At 40.5% G+C, this 27,114-nt stretch overlaps 1 protein-coding gene and 1 long non-coding RNA gene across 3 annotated transcripts in view; one reads left to right on the top strand and one right to left on the bottom strand.

Moving 5' to 3' along the window:
- Window positions 1-14,029: 14,029 nt before the first annotated feature.
- tnfsf10l (TNF superfamily member 10, like) overlaps window positions 14,030-27,114 on the bottom strand; it is a 56,614-nt gene continuing 43,529 nt past the window's right edge. Inside the window, exons 3-8 of one of the 2 annotated variants that reach the window (XR_004895490.1) lie at window positions 18,403-18,439; window positions 18,175-18,282; window positions 16,189-16,352; window positions 15,454-15,564; window positions 14,993-15,364; window positions 14,030-14,925 (exon numbers count right to left, since the gene is read on the bottom strand). Coding sequence is in view for 1 of the 2 variants with exons in the window: in XM_031304134.1 (XP_031159994.1) it covers window positions 15,179-15,364; window positions 15,454-15,564; window positions 16,189-16,352; window positions 18,175-18,282; window positions 18,403-18,439 (606 nt within the window). In the remaining variant the exon portion in view is untranslated. Of the gene's footprint in view, window positions 15,365-15,453; window positions 15,565-16,188; window positions 16,353-18,174; window positions 18,283-18,402; window positions 18,440-27,114 lie in introns of both variants that reach the window. The other variant, XM_031304134.1, reaches the window with a different exon arrangement.
- Window positions 15,299-27,114, top strand: part of LOC116053171 — an 81,338-nt gene continuing 69,522 nt past the window's right edge. The window contains exon 1 of the long non-coding RNA XR_004105763.2: window positions 15,299-15,381. This is a non-coding gene — a long non-coding RNA (uncharacterized LOC116053171). The remainder of the gene's footprint in view (window positions 15,382-27,114) is intronic.

Here is a 27,114-nt window from a genome sequence, read left to right as displayed (position 1 = left end):
TCTAATGAAGACATTTCCAATTGAAAAACCTCTTCCATTCATTATATAAAATTATGTATTTAATAATATTAAGTATATTATAAAGGTCCAAGAGTGCCTGAAAATTCAAAACAAGTCCATAAACTGTAGTGTTGATTTAACGGGTGAAATCCAATGCTGAGCTATAAATAAGTCACTAAACTGTAATGACTGTCAGACCTCCACAGAGTAGCTCTCATTTTTTCACATAGTAAAAATTGTATTTATGAATACAGTAATAGTAAAATGCATTCATTTGAAATCTCTCACACGTACACACATTTTCTTCCTCATGCCACACACGTTACTACTTACAGATTATGTTGAATTATTCTGCTGTTATCATGGATGTATCTACACGCTGTTCATGCAGCACATAGCATGCTTAAATTACACACATTCTTATCCCCTCTGCAGGGTAACAAAATTGAACATTCCTTGCACACACTATCCCTTTGTTCATCAAATCATGAGGGAATTTGCCTGACATCTTCATAAACCTTCTTTATTTGTCATTCAAATCTTCCTCCTGGTATCAATTGTGTCGTAAGAAAGAAACAAATAAGTCGTCTCAGTTGGTTTATGTGAAGAGTTACAGTAGTTATTTTGTCTTTTTCATGTGGCATTCGTGAGTGGTCCAAGAGCTGCGTCAATTGTACGGTTCTGGTTGAAGTTAATACCCCTAACATCAGCAAGACATTAAATTAAGCCAGAGTAAATGTTAAATGAATGTGAATCTGCACGAACCATGATAACATTACTGTCCTTTCTTGACCCTGACGGTCGATATGGATCCACATGTGACTATCTTTAATCTCTTTTAGTGTACAGTGTGCATCCAAATAATAGCCATCTTCACAAAGGAAAAAGACCTTGCTGTTTTACAGTTTAAGTTGTGTTTGAGGCGAGCCAGTCATTATTGGGAATTGAACCCCGACAGGGTGATGCAGGACCCTCTGACTGTGTTGGGAAGATACAATAAAATGACATAAATAAATGTGTCTGTTCACAGTGAAATCTTTCTTGCATGACCTTCTCCAACAATCGCCTGTTAATTGATTTAACGTCCTCTTCTTTTGCTTCAATCTTATAAGGTTAGTAAAGTAAAACAAAACATTCCTTTCAATAATTACACTCCTGCATCCATATAACACAGGATGAAAATGACTATAGCTGCAGTTACTGTGAGCTTAGTATTATCAGGAGACCTCTGTCCTAACAAAATTATGGTCGGCAATTTGTGCTGGAATTTTCACTCGACAAATTACAGACACAGTACATTCATATGGGATAAAAATTTCTGACAGCCTCTGCAATTATCACAAATTACTGGGTGTCCCCAGATAATTGAATTCCTGCAAGACACAGACCAACGGTGAGCTTCAGTTCTGGATTAACCTTTTTAACCAGGCAAATTGATTAAAAACACATTTGTTATTTTAATGGCTTGGGCGAGTAGTTGTAGGTATAGTAACGCACATAATGTACACGTGTCTGTGTGTGATTACGGTGCCAGAATTGAAGTTGACACCGCGTCTGTAGTTGATTATAGCTGCTGCCTGGATCGTTTGGGGCCGTGGCGGAAGAAGAATTCAAATCGTTTACCTCAGTAGAAGTACTAATGCCGCACTGTCAAACAATACTCCACTGCAAGTAAAAGTCCTGCATTAAAAACTGTATGTAAAATATGTATCAGCAAAATGTACTTAAAGTATGTATTATGCTGTATTAATGTGTATGTTGCATTGTATTGGCCTGTGAGAACCATGTATCTCTAGAGCCAACCTTTCAATAGTTTAAGAAAAAACAGCCCTGTTTTCAGCTTTGTGACGATGCATATCCCAGCTGATCCAAAAGGAAGACTTTTATCCTTCAGTTTATCACAAACATTCAACATCAAACACATCTGGAGATACATCAGACAATCACTGTCAGACAAATGTAGTGGAGTAAATAGTAGAATACTTGTCTCTAACATGTAGTGGATTAGAAGTATACATACACAAAAACAAAAATCAAGTAAAGTACAAGTATCTCAAATTTGTACTAAAGTGAGTAAATGTAGGCTCTTACATTCCACCGCTGGTTTTGGGAAGCTGGGTCACAAATTAATATATTTTAGGATGAAATGGGCCGCTATAATATACATTATAGCTAACAAAATCTACTAAATTAGCAACATTTAGCATAATTAAAAGTTCAGTTTGCTAATACATTCCCATGCTAATAAAACTAAAACATCAAATGTTTCAGTGATGAGTCAATTTACTGAACTGAACCTGCTGAACCATCTGATGCAAGTGAGAAAATAAATTAAAGTGTGAAAATAGAGGTGGAATCCCAAGCATTAGTTTGCTCGTTCAAATCCCTGGAACATCTAAGAAAATGAAGGCAGCCGAAATTAATAGGTAGAACTCACGATGCCTTCAAGCAAGGCTCTGAAGTTTTACAAACTCAATCAGAGCTGCTCAGTGCCCCATGATACAAAACTGTGGTACTTGGAGATGTTGAAGTAAAACAGCAGCAAACTAGAAGGGCACTCGGACAGCGCAGACCTCCACAAAATCCATGTCCAATGTTAACGAAAGTGAAAAATAATTTGTGTATCCACTCCAAAATGTAATGGGTTCTTCCTTGGCCCAGGCTACACCCTTCCACCAGTTTCATGAACATTGGGCCAGTAGTGTTTCTGCAATCCTGCTGACAAACAAACCAAACTGAAAACATAACCTCCGTGGCCGAGGTTATAAGGTCCTGATGTGCATGTCTGAGTGGTTTAAAAATTGCATTGTTGCATTTGTTCCTGCTCATTGTGTACTACATGTGAGTTATTGTATTTCAATTGGTATCTGATCCAAATTACAGTGAGGACAGTTTGCCTGTCCTCACCTCTTCAAGGGGTATGTTTATTATGTTTATTGGCGCTTTCATTTAAGGTTAAGGTTAGATTATTCACAAGTATATCTAAACAGACTCAATTATGTTTTTTCTCAAAAATAGTATGAAATAGAAAATTCTGGAGGGCTGAAGATCTGGATTGCATTTTCACTCATTGGTTGTTGCACTTCATAAATTGGCCGAATGGGAATGTACTGCAACAAACATTGTTTTTCATTTAGTCACACTCATACACAAACTGACAACAGGAACACATTAAAGTCAGCGGGATAATGACAGTAATCTGGTCCTGATGAGTTGATATGTTGATCCATCTCAACGCCGTCAACATGATGTCACAGCATATGTGCTAGGGTCCAAGCATGTTGTGCACCAATAACAATCGGGGGTGGATTTCTTACTCAACAGCCATTTTTGCTATTCAGCAACCATACATGTTATAAGCTACATATGTTTGTTGGAGCTTGTGTAAAAGCAGAAATAATCAAATTGGTTCAGTTCCCCCTGGAGGAGCCATTGAACCCCTGTTGAATAAAATTAGCTAATGGACGAAGTGGAATGACCAAGCAGGAGCTGTGATTTGATTATAAATATAACAGTGAGCTCTTTTTATCCATTCATGAAGGTAGTATTTGTGATGTTAGAAGGTTTGGAGACTAGCTCACTACCTAACTAAACTTGGAGTAAGGTTAGTTAGTTTTTGACCACTAGTAGCACTAGGGAGTAGGGTCGGGCGGTAATACGGTATACCACGGGGTCTAAAAATAGCAACGGTATCAGTTTCAATACTGTCATTAAAAAAAATGCAATGCACTAATATAGGACACAAGGATTAAATATTAAATTGTGGTGACCCACAAGTACGACTGAAAGAGACATTCACCAAGGTACTGTAGCTTTAAGGGAGAGGTGTTATGATATACGAGTTCCGGGGCTGAATTATGTCAAACAACGACGGTGGCGAAAATGCTATTGCTGCGGCGACGCCGGCCGCTGCTAGTGGCACGGCTAATGTCGGTGCTATCTACGCGGCCACCATCAAGTTACCAGACTTTTGGCAGCACAACCCACGGCCGTGGTTTTAGCACATCGAGGCCCAGTTCCAGCTGAGAGGAATAACACAGGATGTTACAAAGTATTTCCACGTGGTATCGGCCTTAGATGCCTCAACAACAGCCGGGGCTATGGCGCTGTTAGAGGCTCAAAACATTCCTGTTGGAACTCTTTGAACTGTCGGAGCTGGAGAAAGCTGACCGCCTGCTGTCCCTGAATGGGCTTGACGACAGCAAGCCGTCCGAGTTAATGGAGAGCTTCCAGCACCTGTGCGCACCGCACTGGCCTGCTCCCCCCTCTCTTCCTCCAGAGACTATCGGGCGCTGGCTGTGGAGGCAGACAGGATTTTCCTCGCCAACCGGCAGCAGTTTGTCCACGCGCTGCTGCCCCCCCAGCACACGTCCGCCCCTCTTGCACTCCACAAAATATAATTTATGTAATTATGTGTGGTTGTCATCACGTGACAGTGTGGAGGAGAAATTATTTTTTTGTAAGTTGTTGTTATGTTATTATTGTTTCAGTATTAGTGTTTGGTATTCAGTTTCTGAACGGTGCACAAGCCAACAGTTTGGTGACGCCGTCTGAGCCTTACATCATAATTTTTAATTACTCACGGTAATACCGTATACCACGGTAAAATAGGGAGGAGGTTTGACGGTATCAAAATTTGGATACCACCCAACCCTACTAGGGAGCAATGTTTTATCGAGAAACACAGTCCTGCAAATGGTTTCATGCTATTCCATTGATCAAACAGTTGGTGGCCCTAACATGGTAGGAAATATAGCAATGTGCCAAAAAAAGGCAAGGAAGAAGAAGGATGCTGGCTAGCAAACATGAGGTGCTTCTCACTTCCCTTAAATTGCATCCCCGGCTCCTCCACTTGCCTCCCTTCCTCACGTCTTAGTGAGGAAGCATGGGAGAGACGGAGGAAATCATGGGAGGAGAGAGGAAGCAAGGAAATGTGTTTTTAGAGGGATGAGACATCCTTTCCTCTGAAACCTCACGTGAATACGTCAGCTGTATGGGCGGAGTTAGCAACGGCTTTCTGCTGCACGACTTCCAGGAATGCTGCTCTCGTGTATCCTCGCTCATGGCTCCTCAGAGATCCCTTTTCGATCCTCAATCCTCTGTCCTCGGTCCTTGGTCCTCGGTCCTCGAGGCAGGAATAAGAGCTTTGAAACAGCCTTCACAGGAGGGCCAGAACAACTTCTGGTTCAGCCTTGGAGCGAGGAGCTATTAAACAAGGGAAGTGAGAAGCACCTATAGATGTAAACTATGCAAGTTAAAATGTATCCAAAAATCGACTTTGCCGTTTTATGAGGACTGAAATATATTGTTACTTGTCTTTAAAGATGCACACAGTTCATTTGGGTGAGAAACAGTAAATGTAAACATAACTTTGTTTCAAAGGGTATATTTAACAGTTAAAGTACTCTAGACAAACTGTGGTAGACGAACCAACAGTGGCTGGTTGGTGGTGTTTTTCCATCCCTCCGAAGCCGAAGCAAAAACTGTTGCTTTTGGACAACCAGTCTGTCGAACTCAAATGGGGCTTGTGATGTATTTCCCTTGGAAATATATAATTATGTTCAGCAAGCTGCACTATTTTTCAAAATATAAATACAGCATGCATCTTGGATGGGAGCTCAGAACAGAGCTGGCAGTCGGTCTCAGTGCTGATTTATATATGATTCACAGTAACTCAGTGTCTTTCCCCAAGTCTAATGGAGAACAAATAATGGACGATGTGTCCGACTCGTGGCCTGGCAATTTCTGAGTTAACGCTACAAACTGTAGAAATGGAAAACCACTTTTCATGCAGAGCCACACACAAGACATAATTACACAGAGAGTATTTTTTTTTCTACATTTGAAACATGGGCATTATTCAATAATACAAACTTAACTGCTAAGTTCAACAGTATTGGGCTGTGGTCTCGTATTGGATTCACAGCAGACCGCTAACTGTTAGTTTCAAATGTCAGCATGAATACATACACACACTATCCCTAACTAACATATATAAAATGAAACTCCTCTTGGCTGTTTTGTACAGCTGATCTGATTTGAATAGGCTTATTAGTTTTTTTCCTTTCAGACATGCATGTTTCAGAGCAGCAATTTTACCTCAAATCTAATTGACCCTTCGCTAAGCCACGCCCGAAAACCACCACAGGCCAATCGTGGCTTAGTAACCGTTACTAGGCACGGGAGGTCTGTCAAGCTTTCGAGCGAGGGAAACATGCCGAAGCGTTGTGCGTATGGATTGTGCAAATCCGATACCCGGTTACCTAAAAGTTTGGACGGGGTGGTGGAATTTTTTCCCTTCCCGAAACCTAAAACCCAAGGGGAGAAATGCCAGGCGTGGATCAAGCAGTGTGGGATGCCCCATTCACAACTAAATGTCGACAGGATTAACAAAAACACCTACGTTTGCTCCAAGGCAAGAACACGCTAATGTTAGCTAGCTAGCTAACTCAGCACAGCATTGCTTGGAAATAATGATGGTTCTTTGTTCATAATGCATATATTTGAACGTAAAATAAGATGATTAAAGGCAAGACGGAGGCTCATTGACATACTTTAAAATATATTTCAGCATTTTGTTAATCGCTAAAAATATAAGCAGAAGAATGTTATCATTGCAAAGTGGTCAGGCTAATGTCTTGTGTTTATTCCACAAGACTTATGGATAAGCTGTTTGATTTATAATTATTAGATTATTTTCAAATTTCACTTACCCTGCTGTGCATGAACATAGCTGTTCCTCAATTGGTGTGTTTACCATTTGAATGGTCAGCGTATGAGGCGGCTGTTGCTTGCGCTGGGACTTATAGGCTTTAGCTAGCCTGGATGCCAGCCGAATTTAGCCCCGCCCACAACATTCAAGGTTGGGAAGTTCATTCTGACTAGAATCTGAGTATGACGATGTCAGGCTAGGCTTTAGCTTAAATTTTGATGAAATTATTCTCAAATCGGTTGCATATTATGTCATGGATATATCCCTCGAATGCATACTGCAGTCCCTTTTGTCTTGCTCTCTCAGATATTTCACCTGTTCGCCAAAAATTACTAATTATCTCCTTGGGAATGTCTGACACCGGTGCATACATACTGTAATAGACAATGTCAGGCGTAGCAACAGTAACTAAGGAGGGCGGGGCTTAGCGAAGGGTCAATTTGGCTACATACATTTTGTTGAGGCTGCACAGTGCCTCAGTGGTTAACAAAAAGAAGGGTCCTGGGTTTGGACCCGAGAGGCTGGGACATTTTGGTGTGTTCTTTGAATTTTCTTCTTGTCTGTTCGTTGGTTGTCATAGGAATTGGAGACATCGGTGCAGTCAGAACGTTTTTGTGTTAACTCTTAAAGTCTCTCTTAAACGTTTTTGTGTTAACTCTTAAAGTCTAATTTGAGTTCAGTTGAACACTGTTAGAATTGTAACCCTTTTTATTCAAATTCCCCAATTTTATGTAATTGGAAAAATTTATATAAACTTAATGTAATTCTAGTAAATATTAGTACATAATGATTTTAGTGACTCTTTGAAGTCTCAGGTCTTCACTCTTGCTTCTTCAGGCCTAGCCCACCCATACACAAGTCTTTTTTTAAACATAGCTTTTTCTGTGTTTTGGCCTTTCGTCCGCACAAACTGTGTTTCAGGTCACTGAAAATAGATCTTTTGTTAAACTCCTTACATGGTAAAGATTTCCAGACTCTGTTTTCAGTGTTGTTGTGTAATACAGCGAAAACTAGGTGTTTGTCCGAGTGTGTGTCAGACTGTGCGCTGTTCTCTCCTTGTAAGGCGTCACAGTTGAGGTGACGTTTAATAGCGGATGTGGCCAAAATAGTGCTGGTTCTGACCTTGCTAACAGGTCTTTTTACATGTTTACACATACATGTACAGTTACTCTTCCACTATACTGAGAAACAGAGGCATCAGAATGAGCTACAGAGAGATGTATGTGCTATTGCAGCCTGGTAACCTTCTGATAATAGCATGGCATGCTCTTTACAGCGCTTTGGTGTGTTTTTGCTTTTTCATTTTGGACCACGATTTTGTAAAAGTGTTTGTGTGGACGGGATTATTTTTGAGAACGTCGGAGGTAAAACCATGTCTTCAAAAATACACGTGTACGTGTGGACTAAGTCAGTGGCTTTTTGCCTTCTCTCTGGTCTTCTCTAACACATGATCAGTTGAACTGAGGTCAGGTGGCCAGTCAAGATCATTCCAGTTTGGTCATACAAACTCCTATACTGATCACCCAATATAGATGTGAAAAACTTTTTTTAAAACTGAAAGTCAGCAATTTAACCTCCTCCAAACAATGTGCTGTAGTACAGAGCCAAAACGATAAAAACGTTTTTAATTCATCCTAATTTTTGATGACTTAATTAGCTAAATGATGAGTTTGGTCTTTGCAGCATTTAAATGAACATATCTCCAGTTATTAAGATGATTTGGGATGACATGGCCCCATACTTTGTTTTTAAGCATAAACAGAGCGTCGCACTAAAGCAGCATGTGTACTCGTAGCTTATTTATTTATTATCTAACAACTAGTGAAGTGTTAACAATGCTTGGAGATGAGGAAGCTCACATTGCAGGGTGCTGCAAACGAAAAACATTTAAACTCAGAGAAACTTAATAAACTAAGCAGCGGATGTCACAAGTTGTTCTCTGCAAGAAAACTTTCCTTACGATCTTTGCACTAAATTCCAAATACTGCCAATTATTTGCAACAGTGGGATACTTTATGGATCCCTGGAGGTATTCTCATTTCTTCTCGACCCACTGCTTCACAGGGCGGACTCAGCTGCAAGTGAATCCGTGGGGTGCTTTCACTGTCTTCAGCAGAGTAAATGCTAGTAGTCAATGTTGAAATAACTTTTTTTTGACATTGTTGATCAGTTGCTTCCTAACTTGTGAAGTTGTGGTTAATTCCACCAAAGAGTGAATTTCACCACTTAAAAACTCCTATTATAGTAACTATTATTTCACAAAAAGAGCAAAGATGAGAGAAAAATTACCCCTAAAACAAATTTACCATTCCCATATTATCATTTTTGTAATCCCTCATATTCATCTTATGACCCATAGAGCTCAGCAGTGACATTCCAGGAGTGAAAATCCCATTAATATTCCGAATCAAGGATTTTGGTTATTAGCCATGATGTGGTAACATCCATGGTAGACTCTCCACAAACTATGAGATTGTGAAACGATGGTAAGCCACAAGTAGCCACAAGTAGCCACAAGTCTGTTTTATTGTCATGGAGAAGTACTACAGTACCCACAATCCTAAAGTGTAACAGCAATGTCTCTGATTGGTGGAGCTCCCTATTAACATGGAGATGAATCGTTATGCACACAGTTTTGTACTTTTCCCCGTTGTCCTTATTAGGGGCTGGTATGCAGGGTTCAAAATTAACTTTTTGTCCAAATACTAGTGAATGTTAAAATTTTACTTATTTTTGGCTGGTGAGTCAAGCAAATCTACCAGCCACTTGCATATTTTACCAGCATTTGGCTGGTAAATGGTGCTAATTTTGAAACCTGCTTGTATGAACGAATGTGTTGAAGGGGAGTGCAAGGACTGTTGGTGTCTGGCCGATTGTGGTGGACTGGTCTGGGTCTTAAAAGTCCAGGGCAGATTTTTCACCCCAGTACAGCCCTGTGTGTATATATATATATATATATATATATATATATATATATATATATATATATATATATATATATATATGCAGTATTGTGCAAAAGTCTTAGGCAGGTGTGAAAAAATGCTGTAAACTAAGAATGCTTTCAAAAATATAAATAATGATTGTTTATTTTTAACAATTTACAAAATGCAAAGTGAGCGAACAAAAGAAAAATCCAAATCACATCAATATTTGCTGTTACTACCCTTTGCCTTCAAACCAGCATCAATTCTTATAGGTACTTGCAAAAAGTCAGGGATTTTGTAGGATTGTAGTCAGGTGTATGATCAACCAATTATAGTATATAGGTAGTTATACTGCATCAGCAAGGTCTCTCCCAGACAAATATTTCAAAGCAGACTGGTGTTTCAAGATGTGCTGTTCAAGCTCTTTTGAAAAAGCACAAAGAAAACGGGCAACGTTGAGGATCGTAGACACAGTGGTTGGCCAAGGAAACTTAGTGCGGCAGATGAAAAACACATCAAGCTTATTTCCCTCCGAAATCGGAAGATGTCCAGCAGTGCCATCAGCTCAGAACTGGCAGAAACCAGTGGGACCCAGGTACACCCATCTACTGTCCGGAGAAGTCTGGCCAGAAGTGGTCTTTGTGGAAGAGTGGCAGCCAAAAAACCATATCTCCGACATAGAAACAAGGCCAAGCGACTCAACTATGCACGAAAACATAGGAAGTGGGGTGCAGAAAAATGGCAGCAGGTGCTCTGGACTGATGAGTCAAAATTTAAAAAATATTTGGCTGTAGCAGAAGGCAGGTTGTTTGCCGAAGGGCTGTACAGCGGTACAATAATGAGTGTCTGCAGGCAACAGTGAAGCATGGTGGAGGTTCCTTGCAAGTTTGGGCTGCATTTCTGCAAATGGAGTTGGAGATTTGGTCAGGATTAATGGTGAGAAATACAGGCAGATACTTATCCATCATGCAATACCATCAGGGAGGCGTATGATTGGCCCCAAATTTATTCTGCAGCAGGACAACGACCCCAAACATACAGCCAAGGTCATTAAGAACTATCTTCAGCGTAAAGAAGAACAAGAAGTCCTGGAAGTGATGGCATGGCCCCCACAGAGCCCTGATCTCAGCATCATCGAGTCTGTCTGGGAATACATGAAGAGACAGAAGGATTTGAGGAAGCCTACATCCACAGAAGATCTGTGGTTAGTTCTCCAAGATGTTTGGAATAACCTACCTGCCGAGTTCCTTCAAAAACTTTGTGCAAGTGTACCTAGAAGAATTGATGCTCTCTTTATTTGATTTTCTCTTCTGTTCATTCACTGCATTTTGTTAATTGATGAAAATAAACTATTAACACTTCCATTTTGAAAGCATTCTTAGTTTACAGCATTTTTTCATACCTGCCTAAAACTTTTGCACAGTACTATATATATATGTGTGTGTGTGTGTGTGTGTGTGTATATGTATATGTATATGTGTGTATATAGTGAGTGGTCACTGTCACTGATCTATTGACACTTTGGGCCCCTGGGCCTGTGCCCGGTAGGCCCGTTCAGTAAACCATTCATGGTTGAAGGATGTTCTCTTTGCTCATTACATCACCAAAATGCCACACTGTAAATCTGCAGATACACAGGGAGAGTTCAAATAGTTGTTTATTTTCATAGCAACCATGTGCTACACATGTCACAGCTACAAAACTGTTGAGTACAAACACGCCTCAATTCAATGCAAATGTTTTTCCCGCTGGCCCAGAGATTTGTGTAAGTTGCATTATCACTGGTGCTGGACCTGTTTGAGTGATCTGTTTGTGTTGGTCGGAGTGCAAGAAAGAAAAGGCTGTATGATTGTTGGAAGTTTATACTGGAAAATAAACTGACTTTAGTCCAAGTTTACAGAGGGAGGGCAAGCTTGGTATGTGTGATGTGATGGAGCGTCGGCGGGCCGAGAGAAAGCCCAATAGAAACGTGACCAGTTGCCAAAAAAAAAACAGCAATAAAACTAAATAAAATTTGCCTTCAATTATCTGCTTTGCACAGAAAAATAAACCGGAACGTTGTGTTTTCATTGCTTCACTATCAAACTTACAGTATAACGTAACCTTGCATAGAGTACATACACAGGTATGTGTGAACCACAGTGCCGGAAGGATGTCACCTTATTAAAAGTGTGCGTTAGAGTGTGTGTGAGTGCATAAAACATTTTCTCTCAGGGAAAACAAATAGTAATACACAAACAAAGAAATGTGTTTATGTTAGTTTGACCTTGTTTTATGAATTATCCATGTGAACCGAGCCCTTTGAAGAAACATAAGTATACACACACACACACACACACTCTCTCACACTCCATGCATGCTGCCAACTGATCACTGACAACTACCAGATGGCACAGGGAGGCAAGATGGTGTGGATAAATGAGTGGGTTTGTGTCTTTACAATTTGACGCTGGATGATGTGTGTGTCTGCGGAGCATAGCCTGGATATGGTGTGTGAGGTGATGTTTGTATCTCCTTATGTGTGTGCCAGAGATAAAAGTGTGCAGGGGTGGAGTCTTCGGAGTCGGTGTATGGTTTGTCTGTGACTATCTTCGCTCGCTCCTTCCAAATCTGTCTTTATGCAAGTCTGTGTCTTCTAAATCTGCTTTGTATTTTCCTAAAATTCACCTTTTCTGTCTCCACTTGCTGAACTGTTTTGCAGAGGGAATTCTTTGGTGTGTTTCTAAATCAGAAATGCACAAAATGTTTGCATGTTTTTATTTATGTGTCAGTGTGTCCAGGTGACTGGCAGCCATATTGGAGGAATTCATCTGCTGGTGTGTCTGAAAGTACAACTTGACCATGATTTTAACTAAGAACAGTTTCAGCACTAATACACCAAATTACTTTTGTTTTCTTGTTAGCAACTAACTTTTATCCAGTTAACTAACTATTACCATAATGTTAAAACACATCTGATTGGCACATAATAAGTGGCTGGTCGTAAATTAAAGCAATAGTTCGACATTACGCTTATTTGATGTCTTGCTAAGAATTAAATGAGTTTGATACCACTCTCATAACTGTCTGGTAAATATGAAGCTGCAGCCAGGAGGCAGTTAGCTTAGCTTAGCACAACGTGTTGAAACAAGGAGAAACGGCTAGCATGGCTAGTGAAAAAATCCTCCTTTGCCTCTGCTTCCAGTCTTTGTGCTAAGCTAAGCTAAGATGATAGCTAATGGGTTCCGAGACTGCATTTTGGCCAATGCTTTTCATCTCTTTTACTCTCGACACAGACTGTTTACCTGCATGCAACCAAAGCCTGCTCAAACATGATTGGTCAAAACTACTCTGACTACAAAGGTAAACCAGAACCCTTCCGATAACAAAATCTTGTCCCGTTGCCTCCAGATTCTGCATTCATATGCAGATATCTGTTTATATAGATTAGTCGCGCATTGCCAGACCTTCCTCCACAGCGCTGCGGAGGAGGGTCTGGCGCGTCCACACAGCATTCAGATGGGAGAAAAACGTGCTCTGGTTTATTGCCATTTCTTTGAACCATTCCCAATCGTCATGGGCAGTGCTAAGCGCCATATGGAGCAACAGTGTTTCTGCAAAATAGCCTCTGGAAGGAGCTTGTTTTGGTGGAACATGTATGTTCAAAAGTTGTTTTAGTCGTGCAACAGAAAACTCAGATTGGACAGATAGTCTAGCTAGCTGTCTGGATTTACCCTGCAGAGATCTGAGGAGCAGTTAACCATAGTCCTCAGAAATTCGGAGTTTAAAATTACAACACAAAGAACGCGGAAGGTAACGGACATCCGGCCTTAATGAGTGAAATCCGGCAGAATTTCCGTCGGCAACGGAGCAATCCCGGAAGTGGAACATCGTGAAATAGACTAATATAAAATAGATTAACTGTCTCCTGCTTGTAGCAGTTATGATAGTGGTATGAAACTCATCTAACTCTTAGCAAGACAGATAAAAGCTTCAAAATGTCAAACTATTTCTCTAATGTTAATCCGTGCTAAAGTGATGTAAGTCTGCTCCAATTTCAGGCCATTCTCTCTTATTATCCAGATGTTATTTTTTGTACAGTCAATTCTCCAGTGGACCTTTTTATATCATGAGTGGCAACTTTCCTTATTTGGTCTGTGATGAAACTCCAAAGCAACTGTTTTTTGTGATTTGCAGGACTAAAGAAGCAAAAGTAAAAAATAGTTTCAGACATCTAGGTGTTTTAATAACATTTCAGTGAGTCTTTGTTAAAATTGCTAAACCTCTTTTCTCTTGATCTGAAAAGCACCTAAACCATGCCTCTGTGTTTTGTGTTTGTACAACTAGCCTGTTGGCATGTGTGTCTGTGGTTGGTGGCTTCACTGATGCTTAAAATAAAACTGAATGCAGCTTCACAGGGTAGACAAGATATTTAAAATTCTTTTCAAGAAAAGAAAAAGAGATTGCGAGGGAGTCATCAACAACACAGACTGGTCGGGCTGCATGCCAGCCTCTTTCTCTCTCTTTCCTTTTATCTTCTTCTGCATGAGCTCATTCTTATTGGCCTTTTACAAGATTTCTGCCTCTTCCTCTCTTTTTTCATTCCTCCTTGCAACGTCCTTTCTTCAAAAAGGCACTATATGTTGCTCACAGTCTCACAGTCTTATTACTGTATCCAGTACAAAGAAACAATCCTGATCATCCTAAAAATGTCTTTGCATAAAATCCACAGATCTAGTGTTGTAGATAGTCCTCAGCAAAATCCAAGTGGTTTTAAGTCCAGTCAAGGTAAAATACATATGAATTATTTTTTTAAATCACCACGGTTCATTGTCTAAATCTCATTCTCAGCCATTCATATGTACAGTACTCTCATGGCACGCTTAAAAAAAAAGAAAAAAAAGTTTATTCCACAAATTTCTTTTGCTTTGGTTTGATCATCTGACTTTCTTCTGCTACCGTTCCACAGTCCTTCCTCACATCTCGGATGCAGAGGATTTGAGTTTTTATTGTCTACATTCTTCGGTCTTGAATCCAAATCCGAGGGGTCCCATTGCTTCCCACAAAAAGGCTGCTGTCGTTCGAAATATACTGAGATTCATGTGGTATTTGTGGGTGCAGGGTGACCTAATTCTATGGGCAATTCTCATCTGACAGGAGGGTTTTAAATGTTTTTCTGTGGTTAACTTCTTTTTTTGACATCCAAAAGGCAATTTGCTATTCCCAAGAATCAACAGAAAATCAATATCCTCACATTTATTTTTCGCTTGATTGCACGTGTCTTTGTATATCTTGCTCTTGACGGTTAAGTTTAAGAGTAAGGAAGACTTTCTTTTCCCTTTCACTCAGGCGAAGCCTTCAAACCCCAATCCTTCCATCCTTCAGTGTATCCATCCAAGCAAACTTTGAGGATCCAAGATCCAGGCCAACATCCTACAGCTCTGCCTAAATGACAATTTTTTTCTTTCAATCAACGGATATTCAGAAGGCCCCTAACTCATTGTCTCCAGCCCACCCATTTATTCATCTGTTCCTTTCTTTCTTCTTCCATCCTTTCCTCTCAGAGGTCCAGGCGGAAGGCGCCAAAGTAGCTGGAGGAGTCGTCCGCGTTGACCATGGTCGGGGACGAGACGGAGACGAAGAGCTCGTCGCCGGCTCTCAGCTCAAACAGTCCTCCCTGGTAGACGGAGTGCAGGGCGTACTCTGCGTCTGGAGCCCAGCACTTTGTCCCCACTCCCTTCAGGAGCTGAAGTGAAAATGAAGGTAGGAAAGATATTTAACCATGTGAATCAATCAACATGAGCGAATTATTTCAAGTGGAAAGGGATGATATACCTGTATGGGGCTGGGGTAGGAGGTTTTCTTGTAGACACACTGCACCAGCTGGTGGCTGACGCTGCGCTGGTCTCCGTCACTGGCTGCTGGGGACGGGTAACGAAAATACACCTGGGGGCAGGAGAGAGCAGAGCGGGAAAGATGATGAAGATAAAACTTAATATTAGGATTGTTCCATTTATACCATTAAGGTAGGAATCGTAGACAGTGAGAGGCACTTTGGATCAATGCTTAAACCATTATCTGATTAATTTAGTTGCTCGAAAATTCAAAACGTTGATTCATCTAAAACTCTTTAAAAACTTTTTTCCAAAACTGCCAACTTTTGTTGTGGTGTGAAGATTACCAATATGAGGATGCATATGTTTTCTCTATCTGAGAGAACTATTATGAACTGAATACTTTTGCGTTTCTTTTATAAATTGACATCTTGAGCTCTGAGAACTTTCTTTGGAATTTGTCCTTATTTAGGTCCACCTTTCCCTTAGATGCAGTCATGTCAAGGTGCAAATGCATCACAATAACTACCATCACTTCAGCAGTCATGTCAAAAAAATTAACTCAATTTGTAGGCAACTAAAATAGTAATTTCCAAAAAACAATATGATTTTTGGTTTGTTTTATTGTCAAAATTCCTGTGTGAAAAGTGAAACAAGTTTGCACCAAATCAAACAAACAAAACCAAATACTGCAGGGACTTCAGGTTAAATAGCACTGAAAGTACAGTATGATCACCTGTGAGTACAGGTAGTACCGCCCATCCTGAGGCACTCGGAGTTTCCCATTGGACAGGCTCATGTTGTGCAGGTGAGCTCCGAAGCTCTGATTGGCCCATGTGCGGACCACATGGCGACAGGACTGGTGGAGACCTGGCGTGGGGATCGGGTAGGGAGAGAACCCTGTTGGTGAGGAGGAGGAGGAGAGAGTGGGGAGAAACAAATAAGTACAAGAGAAGAGGGAAAGATGCCGGCTGATTCTGAGCCAGCAAGTCTTGGGCTTTCCTTCTATATTCAACAAGCATCTTTTCCTGTGCTTGCGTGTATCATTTTCTGTCTCCCTACTTTATGCCTTCATCATTCGTGTGCATGTTTACATATTGTGCAGGATTGGCAGATTGCACATTCAACACAGAAACACCTACAGAACGTAAATCCTGCAGAGAAGTGTTCATTGCGGGAACTCGTGTGTGTGTGTGTGTGTGTGTGTGTGTGTGTGTGTGTGTGTGTGTGTGTGTGTGTGTGTTAGTTAATGTGTGTGTGTTTATGCTCTGGTGTGGCTAACACACTGTTTCCTTCACATTTGTAAGATAATCAAAAACATCAAACGTCAACCCCTTTAGAGTCTCTTGCTGTTGTACTTCCTTATGAGAAATCCAGGCAGAATGTGTGAACCTCACCCTCTCTTCCCACACACACACGTACACAACACTATCCTTGCCCTTTGTCAACTCAATGGAAATAACATCAGTCGGACTTTGCCAGATTGTTAACACCCTTCAGTTCGCACGCCAGTTTCAGATGAAACGATACAGAGGTCTGGATAACACACACACACACACACACACACACACACACACACACACACACACACACACACACACACATGAAAAACACATTCCCACTTTTCAAATTCCACATTTTACAACATGCATACGCTCCATTATTCCTATCTGTGACGCTGTACTGTAATAAATATCTGTTTTACTGCTGAATGTATTGATATACCTCACTGATTCAGTCAGTTCATGAAAGCTATTCTTGGCATGCAGGGAGTGACATTTATCAGAAGAATTGGTCAAACACAAGTAATCTGAGGCTGTATTTGAAACCACATACTATTCTGGCAATACATACTAATTTGGCCAAAGTGTAGCATGCCGTATGCAAACAAAAGCAAAATCTACAGTATGCCAAAAATACCCGGATTGTACTGATTCGGAAACAATCTCCGGTATGCATCTGACCAGTCTACCTCACCTACTTTTTCCCACAATGCAAAGCGCTGGAACGGTCACAACAACCGGTCATTACTTCTGCTTTCAAAAAATGGAAACTGGCTAATCCTGGCCTTTCATACTGCAAAATAAATTAAAACAGTTTCATACTGCATATACTACCGACGAACACAGTGTTCAGTATGTACTGTAAATATGTAGTATGTTTTAGTTACAGCCATAAATAAACACTTCATATTTGAGATTAAGGTGGAATGTCCAAAGGATAAGCAACTTTAAAATAACTATATTTGATCCTTAATACAGCAAGTTCAAGTCCTATGTTCTTATGATCCTCAGCCTGCCCTTATATTAATGATTTAAGGTATTTACTCAATTAATTATTAATTATAAGCTATATTTAAGCAGCCTGTTCCCTAGGGGAAGATAAAGGGATACCGTGCAGTGACCTAAAAGATCCTGAGTTTATGTTAAAGGGAACGTGCATAGACCGAAAGATAAGACAATTAAAAGAATATTTTGGGTGTTTCAATTAGCAACAGCTGCTCCTCCTATCCACACTCAAAAGTCTGCTTTCATGCATCATTGTTTGAGTCAGATTTTCTCTTTCCTTGTAATTTTTTAAAACAAATTTTCACATTTCAGCCATTTTTTGGTTTACCAGTGTACCTTTTAAGTCTCACCCCTGCTCAAACGTGATTTGAGTTTCCTTTCCTTTTAACTCTCCCTTAAACATTTGAGCCAAAGTAATCCCAGCCGAAGCTCACCTTGAGAGCTGGTGTCTCTGAGGGTCAAGTGAGCAGATGGCCTCTGGGCCACCGAGGTCATGAACTTTGACCCTGAGTTGTTGAACGAGCGAGGCATGGTTCTCGCCTCTGAGGGAGAGAGGAAATGGAAGAATGTCAGATATTGATGTGTGTGTGTGTGTGTGTGTGTGTGTGTGTGTGTGTGTGTGTGTGTGTGTGTGTGTGTGTGAGAGAGAGAGAGATACTCACCTATGAAGGTTTGTTTAGAGATGATGTTCTCTGTCACCTAAAAGAAAGTGTGAAAACATGCTGGTTACCAAAAAAAAAAAAACATATCAACAGTAACAGAGAAATGTTGTCTACAGATTTGTTTGTCCACTTGTATGGGGCTTTATTTAACTTTTGTGTAAGTGAAGTGAATTCTTAACCTTCAATTGTTAGTTTGTTTCATGCTGTGATGGTTAAATAGCCAATACTGGTTGTGAGTGTGTATGTGTGTGTGAGCAGACTGAAATGGTCTGGTTTGTGTTAAAAGTTCTGTAATAAAACATCCCCCTCAGACAACTTTAGACCTTTGATTCAGATAAGAAACAACTGACCATATTAGGTAAAAAAAAAAAAAAGTAAATATTAACAGTATGTAAAAATAATATGCTTATGCATGTGTAATTTGTACAGTATTTCCTCCACAAGGAACGTACTTACTTGGCAACGTCATAGTTGGGGGTGAAATCATATTGAAATCTATAGTTTCTATGTTGTTAGAGGAGACATAATGTTAACGGTAATTTTACCTTGCAGAACATGGGAGTTGCTGGCCTCGATTGGTTAGTTTGTGTAATTTATAAAGTGTTAGTTCAGATTCATAATACACTGACTTTGAATAAGTACCTCATACAACCCCATTTTTTTTGCTTTCTTGCAGCAGCTTTGAGGAGCTCCTCCCTTTTTGTTATGCATTGCAATGTGGGATAACAGTGTCTGTAAACACCACTCTCAGTTACTTTAGTGTAGAAGGTGGTGTTTTACAATGTACCATATCGTACTCTAAACATGGTTATGGTTCAGTTTGGTTTGAAGTTAGACAGGACACTTTATCTTCCTCTTTCCATCACTCCAGTAATTAATAACTATAAACTTTCCCACTTTTCTCCCCGACGGCACACATCTCCTCTCTGTCCTGTCTCTGTTTCATTTCTTCCTTGCTCGGTTTCATCTAGCCCAGATGTAGACAGAGCCAGCCAGGCCATAGAAATATAGACGTACACAGATACATTTTCTCACTCTCACACACTCAGTAATTCTCTCATGTTAGTGCTTTCTGTGCCGACTGTTGCTCCTTGTTTTTGTCTTTCTCACTTTGTAAATCAAGCTTAAGTCGCCCCTTTTTAATACATTTTCACTTATGTCTTTTCTTCTTTTCTAACATCCTGCCTCTCTTTTTCTCATTCTTTCATTTTTAACTCTATGGTTTACCATTTGTCACTTCATCCCCTTTCATTCTCTGCGTCCATTCACCTTTTTAGGCAAAAGGTCACAGGTTTAATCACCTGTTACTAGTCTAAAGTTTCTTAAGCAAGGCACTGGAACCCCCGGTATTATAAATCTCCCTGATTAATTTGCTGAAATGCCTCAAAATCCTGAATATGATTAATTTCACCAGTGTTTTTAATGGTCATCCAGCTCTTATTGTGGTGTTATTCTTGGCAGCGGCCTCCTGCATCGAACACTCAACCCAACCTGCAAATTGGACATGATCGCTCTGGGGTTTGGCGTGTGTGTGTGTGTGTCTGTGTGAATGCAAGCATGCCACCCCCCCCCCATATTTACCCTATATACTCTAAGGGGAACCCAATACAGTGTAGTACAGACCATGGACCCGGCCATTCTAGCTCGTCTAGCTAGGCGTGTCATGCCTGTCTCAGCCTCACGTTTTCAGTCCTGAAAGCAGAAAATTACCCACATGCACTTAAAGAGAGAGAGAAAATTGCCAACAGATTTTCAGCCCTCCATGTGGCTGTAGTTGAACAAAAAAAGTAAAAAAAAACAAAAAGATATGGGGAGATTTTTTCAGACGCTTAGACCCTCTGTGAAGCTTTCAGGCCTCTGTCAGAGCGACTCCAGAACAGCATGTTTTCAATACACAAGTTCAACATGTCTGCTGTCTTTAATGCTTAAAAGCTCACATGGGAAACTATTGGATGGCTAAAGAGTGAAATCAGCTGTCGAGGCTTCATGCATAATTTATGTTCCACACAGCAGTGGAAGCTTTCTACGGCATCCTGAGAGACTTCTGACCAGCTGTATGTTTAAAGGTGAATGCCGCCGTCATGCAGAGTTATAGTCCATTTACAGTGTTTTCTTACTCCCTGTTTGCATATGGTCTGCATTTAGAACACCTTGTATGTAGATGGATATTATTATATTTAGAGTAAAAGGCTTAGAAATCTGCTTGAAATGAATTGCAAAGACACTAAAGTAGAGAAAATGAATTTGAGAAATTATTTCCTGGAGGAGACTTCCATGAAGATGAGAAAAAATCTCAAGCTGACACAATAAAATTGAGACAAAACAGAAACTCTTGCTGTAGTAAAACACGTCTTAATTTTACCTGTGATAAATAGGCTGTTTTTCACACTGATCAAGAACAAATGGCTGCAAACGGCCTCTGCTGAAGAAAGGCCAAGGGGTCCTGATATCCCAAAAACTAGACACAACTTATGACCTAAAAACATGCCTGTAATAAGCTTTATTATTTATCTTCTAACATATGCTCAGCAGCACCACAGCACATGAAGTATTTCCAGTATTATCAGGTGTAACTATGTAGGAACGGTATACTCTTGGGGCTCTACAGGTGGTTTAAGTGTGATAAATTTGGAACAGACTGGTACCTTTTGACTTCTTGCCTTGTTTGGATGATTCCAGCTTGGAGTCATTATTCTGCCCTTTAAATAAAAGGTCAATTACGGCTAACATCGTGGGATAATCCCAGAAAATAAGGGCTTCAGCTTGTTGCTTGTGGGTGCAGTTTGCTAATGACAACGGCATGCGTTAAATAAAAAACAATGTCAAGATTATAACCCCAGGGCACGGTCACACATGCGCTAATGCCTACCGAGGTGATTTTCGTGCTGAATGTGGGCAGTGCACGGTGTGACGCACACGGAAGTCCGTGTAGTCCGTTTGAGTTGTTGTGGTTTTTGTTTTTTGCGAAATGTGATGCTATTGGTACATTTTCCATTTCCTTACGTTGTCTGCGAGCCAGGCAGCGTCTCTCTTGCGGGGCAGTTTGTAATTTTCATGGCCAATATCATACAATACTGACTGGTTAGACAGCAACAACCTGTTAACGCGTGTTGGAGTTATTTGATTTGTGCACCACTTAAATAGCTCCCTGCAAATGAGCTGGACTTTCTTGTCTTTACCTTTCGTGTTTTCATGACTCTGTTGTTGGATGTCTTGTCATGTTAAATGTTTGGATGTCTCAACTCTATTCAGTCTGGAGTTCTTTTCTTTATCCAATTTCTCTCCCAAAGTCAATCATTCTCGCACAGGACTCGTCTATGTCTGTCCCCCACACACACACACACACACACACACACACACACACACACACACACACACACACACACACACACACCGTCTTTCAACTCGTAATCACACACAAATGTTTTTTTTAAAGACTGATATTTAAAAAAGACAAGATATCACAAGATAACTTTGTTGTAATCACGAGAAAGGATCTCTATATGTCCATACTTATTCTGTATTTAACAGGAACAGTTTTCTTTAGCAGGAACAGCAAGAAACAAACGGAGGAACAAGCACAAAAAAGTTATTCCTTTCTTTTTGAAAAATAATAACCCAAACAATAACTACTGCCAGCAATTATTCAATAATCCCTACTATAGGGTTCCCAGATAGCTCAGTTGGTAGAGCGGGCGCCCATATACAGAAGTTTACACCTCGACGCAGCGGGCCGGGGTTTGACTCAGACCTGTGGCCCTTTGCTGCATGTCATTCCCCCTCTCTCTTCCCTTTCATGTCTTCAGCTGTCCTGTCAATAAAGGCCTGAAAATGCCCAAAAAATAATAATAATTCCTACTATAATCTACAGGCTGAGTTCCATTCTTTTTCAATGTCTTTTGCTAAGTTGGCCATTGACCTTTTGAGTATTTTTCTGTCCCTCAATCAAGTGGATTCCAATAAATACTGGCTGCCATGTTTGTTCGATTCGAGAGTTTTTGTGAAGCCACGTCATTATTCTTTCTCTCTTGGCTGCAGTGAGCACTTTGCAGAATTTGGCTACAACAAAGGAGTAGAAGTTTTAGTAAATCTGTCTTCTTTAAAGTCTGCTGTGGCCTCTGTGGAAAATATTCTGTCAAGTAAGTCAGATATCTCACTCCAAAAGTTATATATCAACCAGTACTGTCAGGAAATAAAGCTACGCGTTTTTAATTACATTCACCTTTTGTTTAAGGATTTCTTTCATTTCAGCACTTCTCATTTAAAGCAACATTTTTAACAATTTTACCTTTATAAAACAGTTTCAAAATCATTTTGATGCTACTCTGACTTATGTTACCTAATAAGGAGAATTGTGCCTCTGTGACCGACCATAGTGTGTGTGTGTGTGTGTGTGTGTGTGTTCGCGTGTGTGCGTGTGTGCGTGCGTGCGTGTGTGTGTGTGTGTGTGCAATGTGCAATGCTTTACGGCACGGCCACTGATTTTGGTGAAACTGGACCATATTTTATGGAGAAAGTGTTTTCTTGTTTTCCCTCTAATGTCCTCCGGCATGCTCTGCCTCCACTCTCGGTGATTTACGGAGTTTTCTGATCAACAGAAAGCTTTACTTGTTGCTGAAGTAACGCTAACAGCTAACTGCTAACTGCTGCTAAATACGGACAGATATGTTATTCTCTGTTTCCTGCCCAGGGCCTACAGATGAAAATTAGCTCATAGCTAACTCTGGTACTGCTAAGGAGCTGTGCATTCTCCCTGTCAAATATATAAATAAATAAATTGTATAGCTGACATCAGCTAGTAATCTTGGCTGTGTTAGCAAAGTTGTTGACTCGCTAGTTTTTACATTGATCATGTAATGACCATGACCGTGTAAACATGGTACGCATGCCTGTGGGGCACCATCGTGACGTCTGACAACATTACTTGGGAGGTTCAAGAAAGGGTTGAAATCAAGGACAACTGACTTGGTTAAAGGTGCTTCGAAGACGCTTTAGCGTTTATCCAAGAGACTTCTTAAAAGTAGAAAAAGAAGTCTCTTTAACCAAGTCCAGTTGTCTTTGATTTTAACCCTTATACTTGCATAACTATGACCTGGAACATTACTTAGAGGCTTTAATTGACCCTGACATGTGTGTTTCTCTTACACTTTTAACTCTCCAGAATGTTATTTCATACTCAACTATCCAGAAGAATAACAGATTTGCTGTGAGCCTTCCTTTCCTTACTGTAGTTTGATGCACGCCCTGTCTCCATCAGTTGCAACATTATTCTTGCTTTCATAGACAGACAAGGAATATGTAACAATGACGCCAAGTATGATCCTGCAGCAAAGTCTTATATATTTGTGAAGAAAAGAATTGCATGAATGAAACCCTGATGTAACTACTACTGCCATCAGTGTTGAACTGGCCATCTGGAATTTGGGCAAATGCCAGAAGGGCCACCCTCTATAGGACGCTACTGATAATAACAATAATTTGTCTTATTTATTTCGTGCAAATTTCATGCAGGGCCATTTCTTGATCCCTGTCCGTCACTATTTGCTATACAGTGAAATGCTTTGTGATGACCTGATTCTGCTTTCTGCCACCAGGATGAAAGTCATATTTTAGCTTCGCCCTTTACGAGGGGTTTAGCGATTGTCACATGGCGGTTTTACTGTAAGAGACTACACTTCAGCCCTCTTTAAGAGGGCTGCTTTTCAGTATAGCAGCCTGTAGCCTTGATGTGACAAGCTTCAGAGTTTAAATTCACTGCCAGCGTGGCCTTATGTGACTGCATGTAGACGACATCGACGGCAGGGCACACAGGTCAGTGGCTTATGGCAGTCTGTAAGTCTTTAAACTTTCCAGCTGCAATAACACCAACAGCAAATAAACCCTGAACTCTCCTTTCACCCTGTTGAGAACAACCAACAGACAGAAATAGTCTGATTTCATCACGTCATACTTTGTCTGGCCAAAAGCTAAAAAAAAAGAAGGCATAAATTATAGAAACAGAGGGGAAAATGTAAAAATGGATAAAGAGAATGCTAAGATGGTGTGAGTAAATCCTTTTTGGCAGTTCTTATCCACTTACTACATGCCTCCACTCCAAAATACTGATTGCACTCCAGAAATGTAGTATTACTTTGATAAAAATGGGAGACTCAAAAGAGACTAATTTATAAAAGTCCAAAGCAGTAGAGGCTGGGATAACCTGACTTTTAGTCCCCATGGGTCAAGCTCCAAAACGCTAGCTCCTACACCTCCCACAGTGCAACTCAAGTGTCTTTCCTCTAGTAAAGACCATGGCTGCGGTCACATTGTCTTTTTTACTTCGGAAGGACTGAGTGAAATGACCCCGAAGTATCTTAGTGGCTGCCATGATGAGAGCTGTTCTTTCACGAAAACAAACGGTATCCCAATCTTGCTTATTATTTTCATACAATCATATTAATTGGAGTTCATGTGGATAAATACAGGAGGATGATTGTGAGCAACCATTCTCAATGTGACAACCATTCTTCACGTCTTTCCTTGACCTCATGACATTTTTTTAAATGAGGTCAAGGAAAAGACAAAAGTGATGGATGTCATTTCTTTGACTATTCGACCGCAGCCTCTCTCTGCTTGGTACTGTAAATGATTTAACCCTTGGACAGTTGAAATGAAAGGCTCGTACATCAAACGTAATTGATGGATTGAGATAAACTATTCCTATTATTTTGCCTTTTATGTCCCAGTTCAAACTTTTAAAGTTCTTACAGGACTGTTTTGACTGAACAAGTTGCAAATGTGTGAGTATGTGAGACTGCAGTGCCAAAAATCAGAAGTTGGTGGGAAGAAAGAGAAAACCGGAGAGCGAAAGATGATGGACAATTATGGGAAACAAGAGACGAAGAGGAATGAGGATAAAAAAAAGTTGGGGAAACAGAGGAGAGTCAGAGTGGACAAGTAAGGGAAAAAAAGAGAACAGGAGGAGGACTGAAAGAGAGGATTGAGAGAGGAAAAGAGGGACAAGTATGCACATGAAGGAGCGTTTCTTCTGCAGATTAGCAGTAGCTGCAACCCAATACTTTAATATGCTGCTCGACCCGACAGGCCTGGACTGGCTGTGGGTGTGTGCGTGTGCGTGTGCGTGTGCGTGTGAGTATGTGTGTGTGTCATTTTTGAGCTACGGCAACAAACTCTTATCAATGCTAATCTGGTCTAAGAGGCTACTCATTCCTCTGTGTGTGTGTGTGTGTGTGTGTGTGTGTGTGTGTGTGTGTGTGTGTGTGTGTGTGTGTGTGTGTGAGAGAGAGAGAGAGTTGTCTAGTTTTGGTGTGCATTGAAATGGGACTTTTGGGAAGTGTAGTGCAGAAAAACAGCCGGTTGAGTACGTGTGTACAAAGATGGAGAAGAAATACCTGCGTGTTTGTGTGTCTAATGGCTAATGTTGCTCCTTTTTAAAGCTGGGCCGATAAGTAACTGAGACTTGGTAGTGTCTTGGCAGATTGGTATGTAGATTTGGAGAATAAGGAATGTAGGAATTATATTAGCTCTGCTGTTCTTCCCTTTAAGGCGGAGTCAAAGGGAACAGCTCTGTTTAAGAGTGGTGGGTGATTCAAAGGGCTCCTTGCATATTTGGCTTCATTTAAAACACCTCTGCTTCAACAGTCTGTCTCTTTCCTTTTTAAAATCTCCCCCCAAGCTAGACACGTTATTGATGCTTGACAGGGAAAGCCTCATGGAAGATTTTACCACAAGGTAATTCTCCCCACACACATCTGCACTGATGTGTCCTACAGTACAAAGCTCCAAAGTAGGGCTGCAACAAATGATGATTTTCACTATGGTTTATACTCTTTGTCTGACCGACAGTCCAAAGCCCAAAGATATTCCATTCAAAATGACAGAAGAGTAAGAAAAGATGGGTGAAGCAAATGTTAGTTTTTTTGCTTAAATATAACACTGGCACTTCCCTTGCACATTTACATTCTTGTACATGTGTACTTGCTCTGTGATATATTGTGTCGATGTGTTGTTGATGTTGTCTTTTTGTGTTCTCTTTTCATGTGAACCCTGTGTGCAAAACAAATTTTCCCTAGTGAGACAATAAAGATAACTCTTAACCCTTTCCGCGATCACGGAAGGCTTGTATCATGTGGACGCGCCGACAGTTTTATTGTCATTACTTAGAATTCCTCATGGGGGAGACAGAAACTACGCACTATAGCTTTAACTGATCAGTTTTAGAGGACTACTGTCCATTTAACATGGCACTTTTATAACTGTGTCAAACTCACAATGGACAGTTGAAATAAAAAAAAGGCCACGAGATGTGGCTGAAATCTCGTGAGAATTTTCAGTTAAGAACAAAAAAAAAAGAAAATGAGTTTAACTCCTCCACCATTAATGCTCCATAAAGGCTTGGACTGTGGAAAATGTTGACATTTTCTATCATATTCTATAATGTCAAAGAATATTTGAGGCACCAGTGTGTCAGCGTGGCAGACCTTTTCTTTTGTTTCACTTATTTTAAGCAACTGTATTAGGCTTAGAGCGATACTACCAGTCACTGTGTGTGATTAGCACAGTCATCTGACTGTGATTTACTCGACCTACTGCAACCAAACAGGAGTCGCTCATTAGCCGTTTACCGTTGAGAAACAGCGAGTAAAGGTTTTATAACAGGTAACGCACCAGTGGCCGACTCGATGCCAGTCACTGATAATGGACCTGTTTGCT

The sequence above is a fragment of the Sander lucioperca genome, chromosome 17 (genome assembly GCF_008315115.2).
Source record: "Sander lucioperca isolate FBNREF2018 chromosome 17, SLUC_FBN_1.2, whole genome shotgun sequence".
In the NCBI taxonomy this organism is placed as follows: domain Eukaryota; kingdom Metazoa; phylum Chordata; class Actinopteri; order Perciformes; family Percidae; genus Sander; species Sander lucioperca.
Note: the sequence above shows the minus strand (reverse complement) of the source record. Positions and strands in the feature narration are given on the sequence as shown.